Source organism: Dasypus novemcinctus, chromosome 10 (genome assembly GCF_030445035.2).
Source record: "Dasypus novemcinctus isolate mDasNov1 chromosome 10, mDasNov1.1.hap2, whole genome shotgun sequence".
Lineage (NCBI taxonomy): Eukaryota > Metazoa > Chordata > Mammalia > Cingulata > Dasypodidae > Dasypus > Dasypus novemcinctus.
The window spans coordinates 109962748-109979508 of NC_080682.1; the positions used below are offsets into that span (position 1 = coordinate 109962748).

Genomic DNA, 16761 nt, shown 5'->3' on the forward strand with positions numbered 1-16761 from the left:
GAAGGCCTTGACCGATGGGCTCCCTGCCACCCCTGATGGACAGGAAAGGGGACTCCCCGGACAGGCCCCCCCCCCAGCTCCCCGCGCAGGCCACAGCTGCAGGCAGAGCGGCCAATCCCCGGCGTTGAATCTGCAACCTAACGATGTCCTGAGAGGGGCCCCTCGCCCCTGCTGGCGGCAGGCGTTCTGGAGCGTGATGACCCTCCCCTCTGGCCAGGACTGGCCGGGCCTTTGTACGACAAACAGGCGCATTAACATTTCTTTCCCAACAGAAGAGGCTTCTTTCCAGAAGGTTAAATCTGGTGCCTCCGAGAAGACAGAAATGACATCAGCTTTTCAAATGTCACCCTTTAATCTTCAGGCGTGCCCGCAGGAGTTTTAAGCCATACAAGGCATTATAATGTTTTGTGAGGAGGGGCGTCCTGGGGACAGTGAGGAGGTGGTGAGTAGGAGGAGGGAGGAGGTGAGGGGTGTGGGGTAGGTGGGAGTGGGGGAGGGGAAGGGGGGTAGGTGGCTGGAGGTCTGCAGGGCAGAGAGGAAGGCTCATTCAGGCCTAGCCCTGGAGGTGCCAGGTGACGGGCATCCACACAGAGGTGCGGCAGACAGGTGGCTCCGTGGGCCAGGAGGCGTCTGAGCAGCGTGCCTGGAGAGCCAGGAATCCTGGGAGCCCGTGGAAGCACCTGGGGGCATGAAGGGTCCCTCACATCCAAGCCCCAACTGCTCTGGCCCTACCCCCAGGGCCCCGGGCTCCCCAGCAGGCAGAGGAGGGAACCCGCCTGAGTTCCACCAGCCTGCGGCACCCAGATCCTCCTGCCCCCTCGTCCCCTGTGCAGGAGCCGTGCTGCTGGGCGGGAGGCCAGCGCCCCCGGTCCTCACTGCTGGGCCCCAGCTGGAGTGGTCTGAAGCCCCCCAAACCCCACCCCATTGCCCCTGCCGGCCCGTGATAGGGTCTGCACGGAAGTGGCCAGAAGGGAGCCCCATCACCCTACCCCCTGCTCCCCCCCACTCCTCCATGGAACAGAAACCACTTCCTGCCACTCCTTCCTAGACCTTCCCTTCCTAGAAATCTTCCTTGACAAATGAGCTCCAGTCCCTGGGTGCTCGAGGGACCCCGATCCACCTCTCCCCGCCGCGGTCAGGGCCCAGCCAGGACCCCTTGCGCTCCCCAGCACTGCCACGTCCTCGGTGCCCCATCGTGCTGAGCTGCGAGCCCAGAGCAGAGGCAGACCTGCGCAGCCAGGCATGAGGGCAAGTGTGGCCCCCCAAGCCCGGGGGAGGCGTGCGCGCGAGCAGAACCTTCCCTCGGTCTCCGAGGGTCCCGGGGGGCCGGTGCACCCCTTCCCAATAGGCCTCCTCACTCCTCACAGAGCTATGGGCCACCCAGGTCTCAAGTCTGCGGCTCTGCCGCCCACCCTGCCGTAGCATGGACCAGGGACCCCAAGGCTTTAGGTACTGACACGCTTTGCTCTCGCAACAACCCAGGGTGAAAGCCAATATTGGATAAGCAAAATGTGGTAAACACACACGCTGGAACACTGTGCTGCAGTAAGAAGAAAGGAAATTGGGACGCGTAAGATAACGTGGACGAACCTTGAAGACGTTATGCTAAGTGAGGTAAGCCAGACACAAAAGGACAAATATCGCATGGTCTCACTCATATGAACTAAGTACGAAAATAAACACATGGATTTCAAACTTAGAGTATTGGTTATTAGGAGATGAGAGGAAGGCTGGGAAGGACTACTGATGCTTAATATATGCAGAAGTTTTAATGAACTTGACCATAAAAGTGTATAGACCTGATGGTAACACATTATAGTGAGTAAGAGCTGGTTTATAAATGGGATTGTGGCTGAAAAGGTTAGTCTAGGGATGTAAATGTCGACTGAAAGAAAACTAGAGAATAACCTAGGGACTGAATAGCAGAGTGAACCCAGAGGTGGATGAGAATTGTGGTTGACGGTACAGATGCAAGAGAGTCCTTCTGTGAGCTAGAGCAGATGTATGTCTATTGCAGGGTGCTGGGAATGTGGAGCAAAATGGGAAAAATACAAACAGTGTGATTTATGGACTGTGGTCAACAAACAATACTTCAATATTCATGCTTCTGTGCCAACGATGTGCTGTGCTGATAACAGGGGAGTATGAAAAAAGTGTGCCAAATGTATGCTATGGACCATGGTTGGTGGTGGTAGCCTGACGATATTATCTCATAATCTGTAACAAATATTCCACCACGATGTGGTGTGTTGATCAAGGGGTGTTGTATGGAAATTCTACATGTGCACGATTGTTTTGTAAATTCACTATTTCTGCCATAAAAATATATTTTAAAAATAGGGTGGGTTGGAGGAAAAATACACCAAATGTAAGACAGGGACTATAGTTAGCAGTAAGATTTTGACAATGTTCTTTCCTAATTTGTAATGACTCTCTCAGAGCAATGCAGGGTATTGGTGGTAGGCTGATGTATGAACCCATCTATGATGCCATGCGTGTTTGTTTTGTAACTTCGCAACTTTTACTCTACACTTATTCATGTATTTCCATGTGTGAATGTTATACGTCAATAAACATTTTTAAAAAGTAAAAAAAAATTGCTTTTTTATTTTTTTGCTCAAATTGTTCCAGCCTTGGCCGCTAGGGAGCTCCTTCAGGTTGGCTCCTGTGTGCTTTCAACAAGCTCCATTTTTATTTTTTATTTTCAGCTTACTTCCTAGCGCCACAGCAATATTCCAGTCTTACCTTGTGTTTTCCTTGCTCCAGTTCTAGAAACAACCACTTCTCCAAGGAATCCTTTTACTAGAGAATGGTGTTTAGAGACCAAGATCTGGGCTCTAGATGTGTTCATGATTACTGGGATCTCATTTCTTTTTAAGCCCTTTAGCTGACAGAGCTAGAAAATATGTGTATACATAGTAACCCAAACATACACATATGTTTATATTTAGGAATCTCTGTATATATAGTTTAAAACTCATATTTATATGAGTTTACACTGATACCTCTGATTCCAATACCACATGGTTCATTTCAAGCTTTCCTGTTTTCTGATTTATAATTTCTTTATCCAGCAATGAGAAAACCTGACTCTCGTAACCGACAATCTAATTCTAATATACCAATATCAGAGTTTCATCCAGGAAACCCTGTTATCCACAAGAGCAGCGAAGGCAAGGTTGTGAAGACGGGTGGAGACAGGCAGGGTAGGTGGGACCCCAGCCCTCTCATTTATGGATTGTGTGGCCCGACACATGTCCCTCAGGCTCAGTGTCTCACCCGTGGCCTGGGGCACCTCCCTCAGGCTCGGTGTCTCACCCGTGGCCTGGGGCACCTCCCTCACGCTCAGTGTCTCACCTGTGGCCTGGGGCACCTCCCTCAGGCTGAGTGTCTCACCTGTGGCCTGGGGCACCTCCCTCAGGCTCATTGTCTCACCCGTGGCCTGGGGCACGTCCCTCAGGCTCAGTGTCTCACCCGTGGCCTGGGGCACCTCCCTCAGGCTCGGTGTCTCACCCGTGGCCTGGGGCACCTCCCTCACGCTCGGTGTCTCGCCTGTGACCTGGGGCACCTCCCTCAGGCTCAGTGTCTCACCTGTGGCCTGGGGCACCTCCCTCAGGCTGAGTGTCTCACCTGTGGCCTGGGGCACCTCCCTCAGGCTGAGTGTCTCACCTGTGGCCTGGGGCACGTCCCTCAGGCTCAGTGTCTCACCCGTGGCCTGGGGCACCTCCCTCAGGCTCAGTGTCTCACCTGTGACCTGGGGCACCTCCCTCAGGCTCAGTGTCTCACCTGTGACCTGGGGCACCTCCCTCAGGCTGAGTGTCTCACCTGTGGCCTGGGGCACCTCCCTCAGGCTCAGTGTCTCACCTTTGGCCTGGGGCACGTCCCTCAGGCTGAATGTCTCACCCGTGGCCTGGGGCACCTCCCTCAGGCTGAGTGTCTCACCTGTGGCCCGGGGCGCCTCCCTCAGGCTCGGTGTCTAACCTGTGACCTGGGGCACGTCCCTCAGGCTCGGTGTCTCACCCGTGACCTGGGGCACGTCCCTCAGGCTCATTGTCTCGCCCGTGGCCTGGGGCACCTCCCTCAGGCTGAGTGTCTCACCCGTGGCCTGGGGCACCTCCCTCAGGCTGAGTGTCTCACCCGTGGCCTGGGGCACCTCCCTCAGGCTCGGTGTCTCACCCTTGGCCTGGGGCACGTCCCTCAGGCTCATTGTCTCACCCGTGGCCTGGGGCACGTCCCTCAGGCTCAGTGTCTCGCCTGTGGCCTGGGGCACCTCCCTCAGGCTCAGGGTCTCACCTGTGGCCTGGGGCACGTCCCTCAGGCTCAGTGTCTCGCCTGTGGCCTGGGGCACCTCCCTCAAGCTCAGGGTCTCACCTGTGGCCTGGGGCACCTCCCTCAGCTCAATGTGTCCCCTGCCTAACCGGGTCAGTGAGGGCTCCTGCCCAGGGCAGTCCTGAGAATTGAAGGAAAAGTGCAAACACATCAGATGGCTTCATGGCACCATCAAGTGATCCCATTCACAAAAACCCACCAGCAAGGGTCCTGGGGCCCGAGCTCCCTCCGAGCTCAGAACCTGTCGGGCAGGCCCGGCTTCCCAGCTCCCTGGTGGCCCTGGAAGTGTCCCTGCCTCCCTCTGGGCCTCTTGGCTCACCTTTCTGAGACGGTGGGAGCTTCTGAGGGCCTTTCCGGGCCTGAGCCTTTAGGACGGCTTCTAACTAGCTGTGCCTACACATTCTTGGCTTCTGGGGACCCAATGTCTTCACAAAATGAGGGGGTGAATTAGATGACCAGCTAACGCTTCCTGAGTGCTTACACCCTGCCAGATACCGCTCTAAGGGCTACACGTGGGTTGATCCATTTAATCCCACACCAGCCCCGTGCTGGAGGCACTACTCTGCTGATTTCACATGTGAGGCAACTGGGGCACAGCAAGGTTAACTTACTTGCCCAAGGTCACACAGCTAATAGGAACCAGGGTGGTGAGTCCAGAGTCCATGTTTTCAGCCACTTATGGCTGAAACCCCTCTTATTGGTTCCCTCTTTTTTTTTTTGAAGATTTATTTATTCATCTCTCCCCTTCCCTCCCCCACCCCCCATTGTCTGTTCTCTGTGTCTATTTGCTGTGTCTTCTTTGTCCGCTTCTGTTGTCATCAGCGGCACAGGAATCTGTGTTTCTTTTTGTTGCATCATCTTGTTGTGTCAGCTCTCCATGTGGGCGGTGCCATTCCTGGGCAGGCTGCACTTTCTTTCGCGCTGGGCGACTCTCCTTACGGTGTGCACTCCCTGGGCGCGGGGCTCCCCTACGTGGGGGACACCCCTGCGTGGCAGGGCACTCCTTGCGCGCATCAGCACTGGGCATGGGCCAGCTGCACACGGGTCAAGGAGGCCCGGGGTTTGAACCGCGGACCTCCCATGTGGTAGGCGGATGCCCTAACCACTGGGCCAAGTCCGCCGCCCCAAGACCCCTCTTATGGCTCCAAGACACTGATGTGGAAACGGGTGCCCGAGCACCCTCTGAATCCCACTCATTTGAGGGCTGAGGCAGACATGCTTTCTCGGTCACGATCCCAGCTCCACCTTGGAATGTGTAGGAGTTACCCAGCCCACACGATGCGGCCTTTACCGAGCCCCATGACTGGCCTTACTGATCATCACACATTTCTGCCAGAAGCCCATTTTACAGATGAAGAAAACGAGGCTCAGAAAGGATAGAGGACTTGCCCAGATCACACACCCAGTAACAGCAAGAGTGCGGACTGGGGGTCAGCTCAGCCTGGCTCTGCCAAGTACCACCTACTGTCTTACTGCACCTTGTGAGCTTCTGCCTGGTGGAGACTGAGACCCTCCCCCCCCCCCCCCCCCACTTAACTCTAAGGGCAGCAGCAAGGTTTAGGGCCACAGAAGAGGCACAAACAAAGGGGGTGGGTGCTGAACAAGAGGTGGCATTGGAGCTGAGGTCTGAGGTCAGGATGCAGGTGTGCGGAGAGGGAGGAAGAGCCTTTGTGACGGCTGCAGCGGATCCCATAAACCACATCGGGGAGGAAGAGCACCGGAGCCTGGAGGCTGCCGCCCAGGGGAGAGGCTCTGGACCAGGGGCTGGAAGAGTCAGGCCAGAGTGTGGCCTTGGGACAGGGGTCTGTGGGTGACAGTCAGGGGGCATGTTTGAAAGTCTTCCTTGGCTGGTGAGGAGGCCTCCCAGGGGGCTGGGGCTGCAACCACAGGAGAGACAGCTGGGGGCTGAGCTGGGGGAGGGTCTGGGTGACTGAGAGGTTGATGAAACCATGAACGGAGGCTGGGGTCACAGCGGGGGAGGATGAGTGGGCCCGAGTTTCTCCTTCTCAAGAGGACGGATACAAGCCTGGCATGATCACATAGTTTGCACCTCTGTCCTGCCGTCTTTGGATGAGTCTCCTGTGGATGATTCCAGAGCAGGGGAAGCCCACCTGCCCTGAGCCCCTGCTGTGGGCCAGGACTGGTCATCCCTAACCTTCTCATTTCCGAAACAGCCCGCCGAGGATGGGAATACAGTGCCCATTTTACAGACTAAGAAACCGAGGCTCTGTGGCTTTCCCAAGGGCCTTCTGGAAACGAGCCACGGAGCTGAGACCGGGTTTCAACCGGCTCCCGCGGCTGCCCTATCCCAGCTCGTGGTGAGCCCAGCTCGTGGTGAGCGCTCCCTACACACCCCCGCCAGCGTTTCCCACTTGACCAGGGCCCTCCTTGCGTCTCCCGGGACCAGCGACGCGTCTTTCAGAACCTGGGGGGGGGGGGTGCGAAGGTGCAGATGGCGAAGGGAGGGGCGCCTCCCCCAGCCCTTCCTTCCCAGCCACTCTGCCTCGGCCCTCGCCGCGCTCGTGGCGCAAGATGCGTGTCCAGAGCTCGGCCGCTGCAAGTCTCGCTCCTCCGCGGGGTCCCTGGCTGCGCGCGGAGCCCCGAGCGCGCTGCCCACCTGGGCTTGGCCCCCAGGGACCCCCGGGATGTTCTGTCCTACAGCGGACAAAACGAGGGCGGAAGAGCAGGGACCGGACGCAACCGGGGGGTGTCTGGTCCGGCCGCGAGGACCCGAAGCACCCCCTCCCCGCCCCCCGGCGGGAACCCCGCGGCCAGCTCCCTGCCCCTCGGCCCCGCGGCGCGGCGGCAGTTCGCATGCGCGGCGGTCCCTCCCCTCCGGCCCCACCAGAGGCCCCGCCTCTGTCCCCAAATGGGCGGAGGCTGCTGGACTGGGCGGGACGGGGCGGGACCTACCCCGAGAGTCGGAGCTCCAGCTCCAGGCCAGCCCCACCCAGCCGGATCCCTGGCCGGAGCCGGAGACCGCTGCCCGGGGCCGGTCCTGCCGCCAGCCCGGTGCCCGCGCGCTGCCCAGCGTCCCGGGAGAGCGGCTCGGCGCGCGCCAGGTAGCAGGCGCGGCGCGGAGGGAGCGTGTGCTTCGCGGTGGGTGCGAGGGTGCAGCGGGGATTGGGTGGGGGGGTTGCACGCCCCGCGGGCTGGAGTGCAGGGAGGGGAGCGCGGGCCTCGAGGCCTGGGGGGCGGAGCCCTCGGGGCGCCTTCCCGGCCCCACCCCCACCCTGCGGCGGCGCCTCCTTCCACCTTGCTGGGGCGCTCCTCAAGTCCAGGCTCCCAGCGCAAACGCGGGGGGCCCCGCTCGGCACTGGACGTGAGGAGCCCTTCCACTCCTCTCCTCACCATTCCCCTTCCTTGTTCTCTCCGAGACCCCCACCCATTCAATCCCACACCCCCTTCTGGGGCCCCCTCCCCCGTGCCTGGAGTTTTAGGGAGAAGGGCAAGGCCGAGGCCCCCGGTGCCCGAGCCCGTTCCCCATCGTGACCCTTCTCCCCTGGTTGAATGGGGGGGGGGGCTTTCTCCTTGGCTGAAGAGCTCTGGTGTGGGTGTGAGTTGGGGTCTGGGGTCACCTGCCTAGGGACCAGAGCTGAAGTAAGACAGGAGGTCCTTAACAGGGGCCAAGTTCTCTCCCGGCTTCATTTCATCTGGTGAGATTCAGTCCTCGACCCCAGTCGGAGGAGGCGAGTGGGGTGCAGGAGGGTGAAGTGAGCTGCCTTGGCTCTCAGAGCTGCCGAGAGAGAATTTGAACTCGGGTCTGCCCGGCTCTCAGGCCAGAATCTCTTCCCCGCACCAGGCAATTGGAGGGAAGTGCTGAGAACAACCAGTCCCAGAATTCTAGGGAGGGAGAGACCTGGGCCAGCTTCCTGGAAGAGGCGGTGGTGTTTGAGGCTGGGTTCAGCAGGCCCTGTCCGTGTGCGGCCTCCTGGGAGAACCACTGTGCTCAGCTGCAAGCGTTGAGACCTTCCAGGGTCTTTGGAGTCCTGATGGCCCTGGGGGGGGGCCCATACTGAGAGTCTGGGGAGGGGGAAGGTGGGCCCAGCTGCCCCTGCTGCCGGCCAGGTCAGAGAGGTGCTTGGGTGGGGTCTTCTGCCAAATGACAATGGCTCAACAGATAAGCTCAGCGGCAGCGCCACGCCTGGGTGCTGGGGAAGATTTTACCTGGGCTACTCTGCTGCTGGGCCTCAGGATGAAAAAGAAGTTCGCCAAGCGGAAAAGAAAGGGCGCGGCATTGCCAGCCGAGGGGATAGCGTGGTTGAAGGCGTGGTGGCCTGTGCCGATGGTGCGGTGGGGACCGGGGATTAGCAGGTCACATGCGTGTCTTCCGAGAAGGGCCACCCTTGGCTGCGATGGTGGGTGGGCTGCTGCCAAGGCCAGGGAGGAGGCGGCCACGGCAGGGACATCTCGGCCCTCCCCTCCCCTCCCAGGAGGAGGGACCTGACGGGGGTTCCCAGCAGGGGTGGGGGTGAGTGGAGGTGCCGAGGGGCTGCACGGGGCGCGGACGCTGGGGAAGGGTGGCTGGACCGTGGCTGAGAAAGGAGTAGGTCTGGGGGAAGCGGATGGGGGGGGTGCAGAGGTTTCGAGAGGCCATGGGCTTTGGGGGATGATGCCAGGACCCTGCTTTGAGCCAGTACTATGTGGCTGCCGCTGCTTTCCCCAAGGGCTCTCAAGAGACCCCTGAAGCCCTGGCCCCCAAACAGGAGGCCTCCCGAAGCCCCCAGTGAGCGCCGGGAGGCCCCTGTGCAGAGTCCCCCTGCAGGGCCTGAGTCATTGTGCCCAGACTGCTGAGACGGGCGCTGTACCTTCCTCCCTGCCTGTGCCCTCGAGGCAGGGAATGCCCTGTGTGAGTCTCAGTCTCCATGTGCGTGAAATGGGATTGAATACCACCGAGTCACAGGGATCTGGGGATGGTGACTTAGTGGATGTCACTAAGCGCACTTAGTAGGTTCATGGTGGGGTTTTTCTGTGTGTTTTGAGGTCCTGGGGGCTGGGGATTGAACCAGGGACCTTGTGTGTGGGAAGCTAGCGCTCAACCTCTGAGCCCCATCGGCTCCCCTGAGGTGGTTTCTTCATTTTTTGGCTTTTTTAAAAAGGAGGCACCGGGAACCAAACCCGGGACCTCCCATTTGGGAAGCAGGCGCTCAGCCGCTTGAGCCGCATCCGCTCCTGGGCTCTCAACCCCGTCTGACAGCTGTTAGGACTAATAGTGATTAACAGTCAGCGTCACTTGGTCCCTGGTTCCCTGCGGGGAAGGAGATGAGTGCCTGCAGGAAGGAGGGTCAAACTTGGGGCGACGAAGGGTGAAAGCAGGCAGGAGCTCTCCCGGGGAAGTGGCAACCCCTTTTGGCTTCAGTGGGTGAGGGGAGCTGCAGGCCCTCTCAGACCCCTCGTGGAGGGGGGTCTTTCTAGCTGCCTGACCGAATCCCTGGACCTCCATGAAGGCTGGGGCAGCTGGGTTCCCCCAGCCGCAGGGGGGCCAGATCTGAACCCCATCCGCCACGCAGCTCCCCAGCCCGTGCCTTCGGGCGGGCGCAGCTCCCCTCCCCGCACCCAGCGCGCTTCTCTGCCCCCACCTCCTCGAGCGTTTTCAGTGCCTTTGGAGCCCCCTCCCGCCCATCCCTTGCATCTCCCCCAGAAACCTTTCCTGCCCCCAGCTTCTCCTGTGAGCCCCCACCCCTGCAGCCTCGTCTTCTCCCCAGGCCTCCTCGCCTCCCGATGTTGACATCCTGTGGTTTCCTCACTCTGCTCTGCTTGGGCCCCGCTGCCGACTTCCCTCTGGCCTCAGGCCTTGAGTTTCCCTGTTTACCGAAGGCGAAACGGGCCAAGTCCCTCTGGTTCAAATCCAGGATGTTTTATGGGGCCAGCCCTTGGACTTGGCCTGCCGGTAAGGCCTGTAAATGGCTCGCGTGACTCCCCCTCTAATTATTCAGAGGATGTGTTTCTAGGGGCCCCCCTTTCCCAGGGCCGGGGTGTAGAGGGGCCAGAGGCTGAGGCCCCCGTGGCCTGTGGGCGAGGGCCGTTGTTCTCAGCCACAGCGGGGTTTGCGGTCAGCTGGGGGCGAAGGGGCCCGCGCAGGCCCGAGCCCATCCATTGGTACGGAGCTGCCCGTCGCTGCCGAGGGGTGCCCAGGGGATGGCCGCGAGGTGAGGTGGGACCCAAGGGGCTTGTCACGAATGATGGGAAACAAGGCCCCCAAGTTTGGGGTGACTTTGCTTTACAGTGGAACAAGTGAAGGTGTAATTACTCTATCCTTACTCACTTGTTTCCTCCCTCGAGTGGAAAGAAGGGCTGGGAGCACACAAGCCACCCCCTCCTTTGTTCTGCAGGAACTGTATACAGTGGTTGGGGGGCTTAAAACAACACAAACGTGTTCCCTGACCGCGCTGAGGGCGGACGCCTGGAATGAGTCTCACGGGGCTAAAATGCAGCTGTCGGCAGGGTGCCTCCCTCCGGAGGCTCAGGGGAGAATCCTCGCCCCTTCCGGCTTCCGGTGGTGACTTATTCCCTTTGGCCGCGTCACCCCAAACTCTGCTTCCGGGGTCACACTGCCTTCTCCTCGGGATGAATGTCCCTCCGCCGCGCTCTCGTGAGGACCCCTTGATGACAGAGGGCCCACCTGGTCCTCCAGGATGCTCTCCCCAGCTCCAGATCCTCAATCTCGCCTGCAAAGTCTCTTTTGCCATATAAGGTGACAGAAGGTCCACGGATGAGGACGGGGATGTCTTTGGAGGCCACTATCCAATCACCGCAGGAACCCACGGCAGTGCCATCGCAGGTCTGGGCACCACAGCCGCCCGCTTCCCCGCGGCACAGTTGCCCCGTGAGCCGCTGGTTGCCCCGTGAGCCCGCTGCCTCCCCTCCGGCCTGGGAGCCTGGGAGGGCAGGGCCTGGCACTGCTGCAGCCCTGACCCAGCACCCAGCCCGAGCCGGTGGTACCAGCTCAGGGACGTTGGTGGAAGGGAGCCTGCCGGCGGGTCTCTGTGACTGCCCCAGGGCTCGGCCCCTGACCTGCATGTGACAGTGCGTTAGGCCTTTCCAAGGGGAGCCCAGCTCGTTTCCGACATCCATCCAAGGAGCCTGGTGCCAGGCGGGGTCCTCGAGCCTCCCCACCACCCCAGTTTGCAGGTGAGAGAGGCCGAGAGAGGGCAGGGCCTGCCGGAAGCCGAGGGGGGGGCGGTCGGCAGAGTGGAGAAGGCCTTCATTTCAAGATGAGGCATCGGCGGCCCCAGCAGATTCTTTGTCTCGCTCCTCCCTGGGCCTGGGGCTCCCGATCTGAAGATGGGGATGTGCTTGGGACACCTCTTGTGTCCTTCCCCTGCCCAGCGTTTCACTCAAGGCTGCCACGGGCAGGAGCGTGACGTGGCGCAGAGCTGCGCGCGCTGAGCCTGCAAGTGCTGCCCGCAGGCCGCTCGTCCCGACGTGGTCTCACACCTAGGAGCTGGGACGCCTCCTCCCGGCGCCCCCCCAGGAAGCCCCCAGCCATCCCCGGGGGAGCCCGGCTGCACGTCGCGTCACCTGCCGGGTGTGGGCCTCCATTTCGCCCCCAGGCAGGGCCGTGCCTCCCTGCCCTGCCTCACCCACGGGCGCTTCTACAGCCTGGCACCGCCAGGGTCCCGGCCCCCTTTCCGTCCGACCCTCTCAGGACCGGTCCAGGAGCCCGGCTCACACCCCGGCGCACGCCCCGGCTCCTCAGCCTGGGATTCAGCCCCCGCCACGCCCGGCTGTGGCCGAGCATCTGTGCCAGCCCCTTCTCCCTTCTTCCCTCTCCCCTGCACCCTGTCCTCCCACCTTGCCGAAATGGTTTCTTTCTTCCGGAATGTTCTTCCCACCAATCATTTCTCAAAATCACAGTCCTGCTTAGATACCACCTCTTCCATGCAGCCTTCCCTGCCGCACTTGAGTACTCCTCTTTTAGAGTGGACCTTGTGGCCTTGTATTAGAGCTTTCCCTGTCAGGCTGACCTCTCGGGCGGAGCCCTGCCTGACTGCGCGCTGCCCTGCCTCGCCCCGCCAGCCAGGCAGGGAGCAGGTGTGGGTGAAGGGTGGGTGGGGGACACACACTGAGTGGGACTCTCCGGGGTGGTGAGTGGGTCACTGTTCACTTGCTCCCCTCTTTGCTTGCTGGAGGGGGGGGGTGGGCAGAAAGAGCAGAATATTCCTCTCTCCTCATTGGGCCTGTCCGCCACCTGCCCCTGTGCAGTGAACACCAAAGAGCTCATTTCTGAGGTTGTGCAGGAGCTTGACCTAGGCTTTGAGCCTCAGTTTCGCCATCTGAGCAATGGGCCCCATATCACCAGGTCTCAAGCCTTGGGCCTCTGGAGGCAGGTGGTGCTAGAGGCACAGGCTGCCTCTGCAGGAGGGGCGGCTGTGCTGGTGGCAAACCCACCAGATTGGAGAAGAGCAAGTGACATTTGATGGTGAGAGGCTGGAGCCAGAGAGGGCAGGGGCTTGCCTGGGTCGCCCAGCACAGTGGGCAGTGGCCTGGCCAAGTCTGATGTTGTCAGGTTGTCTCGTTTCTGGGGGAGTGAGCACCTGTGACCTGCAGCTCCAGGCATCCCCCCCACCGTGGGTGGGGGGAGAACCCCCTTGCTGGGGTGCTCAGTCGCATCTGCCCTGCTCAGCACCTTCGCAGGATGAGGCACTGGGCTGGGGGTCCCAAGGTAGGGTGACCAGCTGCCCTGGTTTTCCCAGGACTGAGGGATTTGGGGGACATGGGACTTTCAGGGCTAAAACCAGGGCTAGTTGGTCACCCCATTCAGAACGCGCCCTGCCTCCAGGAGCGTGGCCAAGTTCCCAGCCTCTTCCTGTCCCTGCCCGAGGCCTGAGGAGCCCACAAACTAGACCACCCCCTCTGGAGCTCCTCTCCCGTGTGCACTCGGCTTACGGAGCGCTCCAGCTGCCTCCTCTCCCCACAGCTGCGGGGTCGGAGGCCCGTGAGTCACCACGCGGCGAGCCAGGCCCCGAGGCTGCTGCTTCCCTCACATGCACTGCCGGGGGGAGCTCAGAGCCCCAGGACCGCTGTCCCCCCACAGCCCGCCGAGGCCCTGCACCCAGCACGCCTGGCGCTGCCCTCCAGGCCCCCCTGCAGGGGAGCACTGGGTGGGATTCACACGTTAGAGCGCTGGCTCTGCAGCCGGTGGAGGAGGGATTGCAAACCAGGCGGGGAGGCGAGTGGAGAAGAAAGACAGGATTTCCCGGCCCCGGTGCCAGCCTGCCTGGCGTTGGCTACTGTGACTCACCCAGCCTGGCTGCCCCTGCTCTGGTGCCAGAGGGTGGCCCAGGAGCCGGGGGGGGGGGTGGCCCAGGAGCTGGGGCAGGGGGGCCCCAGAAGCTTGGGGGGGGGTGCCAAGAGCCGGGCGGGGGGCAGGAGCTGGGGGGGGGTGCCAGGAGTGGGGGGGGGCAGGCCTCCCTGGCAGCCACAGGTGGAGCCGTGGCCCAGCTGCAGCCCAAGCTTCCCTCCACACGCTCGTTTTCTCTCCCTGTCCTGGGAGGCCAGAAGACACTGTGCACATTAAGGAGATTATTAAAATGGTGGCAAGAGGGGAACGGGAGCGTGGCGTGTGGGATAAAAAGGAATGCATACATTAAAAGAAACAAAATCACATCTACCGCTCCGTGGCCAAACTCGGAGGCTCTGCCCCTTCCTCTCCCGGCGTCTGGGGTCCGCCTCGGTGCTCCCTGGCCCTGCTCCTCACAGGCCTTCTGCCCTCCCGCTGCGACTCAGCTCCCGCCCGCCCGAGCCCAGGCCCCCCTCCTGCTCTGGTCCCGGCCTGCTCAGGCTCCACGGTGACGAGCCCCCCCGGCCAGCACTGACCCGCCCCTGTCGCCCTAAGCCCTGGCCTTTGTATGTCTGGATTGTTCTCAGTCTGTGCCACCCATACTGTCTCCTCAGCCAGGGCTTCCCAGGGGCTCCGGGACAGCCCAGGTTAGGCGTCAGTGGAGATGTGCACGTCGGAGACCCCTGAAGCGCCAGCACAGCCGAGTGTATGGGGAGGGGGCACTCTGGGCTGGAGTGGGCAGTAGTGGGAGGGCAGGGAAATGTTGGGGGCTTGGATTGCCAGGCGGTGGGTCCTGGGGCTCCCACTGCACCCACTGTGCCAGCCCCATGCTGCACGTGAGCACCCACTATGGGGTATGGGGAGTTGGGACATAACCCAGTATGAGCCCAGGTCCCCGCTTTGGAAGCCCTGGCGTGGCGTGGAGCGTGGAGGCTTCAGATCCGGCCGTGGCGTGGAGCGTGGAGGCTTCAGATCCGGCCGTGGCATGGAGCGTGGAGGCTTCAGATCGGCCGGGTCCTGCAGGCGTTGGCTTTGAACGAGGTGCTTGATCTTCTTATCTACAAGATGGGGCCCGGCCGCTCTCCGGCTTCTCTCGTTGCTTTGGTGGCGGTGTTAGCCCTTTGCTGCTGCAGCCTGAGCAGCGTGGCCTGCTGGGAGATGACAGCCGGGCTCCCGCCAGCAAGTCCCAGGAGATTCGGGCTTGCCGCAGCCTCCTGGGGCCCTGGACGGGGTGCACACCGTTTCGAAGGGGAGGACAGACCGCGCTCTCCCTGGGCAGGGCTTGGGGGCAGATGCTGCCTGCTTTCTCTCCTCTGCCTCCGTAGAGGCTGGAACCAAGAAACAGGGCTCGGTCCAGCCTTGCTGACTGACAGCAGCTCAGAGTGGGTGAAGACCTGCCCAAGGGCACGCAGCGACCAGATGGGGCCCAGCCCAGGTCTGTCCGACCTGCCGCGGGGGGCTGCATTGCCCGAGCTGCTGACCCACTTGGCACCCCCGCTCTCGGCCCACCAGGCCCTCACTGCCCCAGGCTGGGACTGCCTTGCGTGCACGTCTGTGCCTCTGAGTTTTCGCTGGAGCTGTTGCCTTTGCTGGGAACGTCCTTTTTCTCATGAAAGACGAGCTGCTCCGGTGCCAGGCCTGGGGGAAACCTTCTCTGCGTCCCTCTCGCTGGAACCTCGGAAACGGCCTGTGTTCCGTTCCACCGGGTGCCGCCAGTCACACTAGACCTCAAGTTCCTTGGGGACAGGGACCCTGAATCGTACCTCCCCACACCCGGCAGGGGTCCGGGACCATCGCAGATGCCAGCTGTCAATGGCCTGGTAGCGAGAGTCCCTCGGGGGAATAGCACTTTTTTTTTAAAGTGGGAGAAAACTTATGGCATTTATTTTTATTTTTTCAAATATGCTTTTTAATTTTTATTTTTTTAAAGATACTTAGATTACATGCGTAATTTTACATTCAAAAGGCTTAGCACTTTATTGTATACACAGTGCGGTTCTGTGTGCTCTCTCTGACCCTCACAGAAGCCTGGCATGTTATCCCTCCCTTCCACGCAAAGAACGTGCACACCAGAGAGGTGACATGGCCCGTCCACGTGGCACCGCTCCGGTGGGTTTTGGGGAACGGGTGGCCAGTCTCCGTCAGGAGCTGGAAGTGGGCTGGGCTGCAGCAGAGAGTGAGGGCGGCACCCGCCCCTCCTGGACCTCTGGGGTGTGGTGCCCCTGGCACCCAGCTTCAGGAAGGGGAGGGAAGGAGAGGCCGGCCCGGTGCGCAGGGTGGGCCGTGGCCTTTGGAGAATTAAGCCCTGACGTGGCTCTCACGTGGACAGCTGCTTCCACTCTTTGACTTGCTTGTCCCCATCTGTGGAAGAATTCCTCCTGACCCCCCTTTGTCGGTTCATTCAGCAGTCACTGGGCCCTGGGCCCTGGCCCTGCCCTGGCGGGTGTGGGTGGGGCTGGGGAGATGGACAGGCCCCTGGCCCTCGGTGACCATGCCTGGAGCCACCGGGCGAGGGAAGTCTCCAAGAGAGGCCGGCGACTCCGTGACCCCCTGGAAACATTGGGGATGGGCAGTCTGGGGTGCCTTGTACAGAGGGGTTCCAGGAGGGCGGAGGCAGGGGGAGGAGCCTGCACAGAGTCTCGAAGGATGGCGAGGAGTTGTCCAGGCATAGCAAGTGTGCAGGGGTGGAGACCCCATTCCTGGTGGGCGGAACAGAGCGTGCAAAGGCCCGGCGGTCGCTTCAGGCCTGGGGTGGGGACGGCGGGCCGTGAGGTTGGCAGGGGCCGGGGCCAGGCCGGAAGGGTGGCTGGGGCGCGCAGGCTGTCCTGCACGCTTCCCGGGGTCTGCCTGGCGGGGACGCAGATTAAACGTGCTTAGGACACTGCAAGGCCGTATCCTCAAGCTCAGACTCAGAGAGAGAGTCTGGAATCCACCCTGGCAGTGGGAAGGCAGCTTTCCTGGCTCCCGCTTTATCCGTGGCCCTCAGTGGCCATCCCCGGAGCCACAGGACAAGAGCGCGGCTCAGAGAGAGGCGGCGACTCCTGACCCCACGGCAGCGCTGGCCGGGCAGATGGAGTGTGAGGTCACCTTGGGGCAGGTGGAGGGTGCAGGAGGGGCGGTCTGAGCATGGGGGCGCAGCCTGTGCCAAG

General features: G+C 61.4%; 1 protein-coding gene across 3 annotated transcripts in view; it reads left to right on the plus strand.

Moving 5' to 3' along the window:
* The first annotated feature begins 7136 nt into the window (after positions 1-7136).
* CAPN5 (calpain 5) overlaps positions 7137-16761 on the plus strand; it is a 55574-nt gene continuing 45949 nt past the window's right edge. For 2 of the 3 annotated variants that reach the window (XM_058306020.1, XM_071218279.1), the window contains exon 1: positions 7218-7428. Coding sequence is in view for 1 of the 3 variants with exons in the window: in XM_058306021.2 (XP_058162004.2) it covers positions 7144-7391 (248 nt within the window). In the remaining 2 variants the exon portion in view is untranslated. Of the gene's footprint in view, positions 7429-16761 lie in introns of all 3 variants that reach the window. The other variant, XM_058306021.2, reaches the window with a different exon arrangement.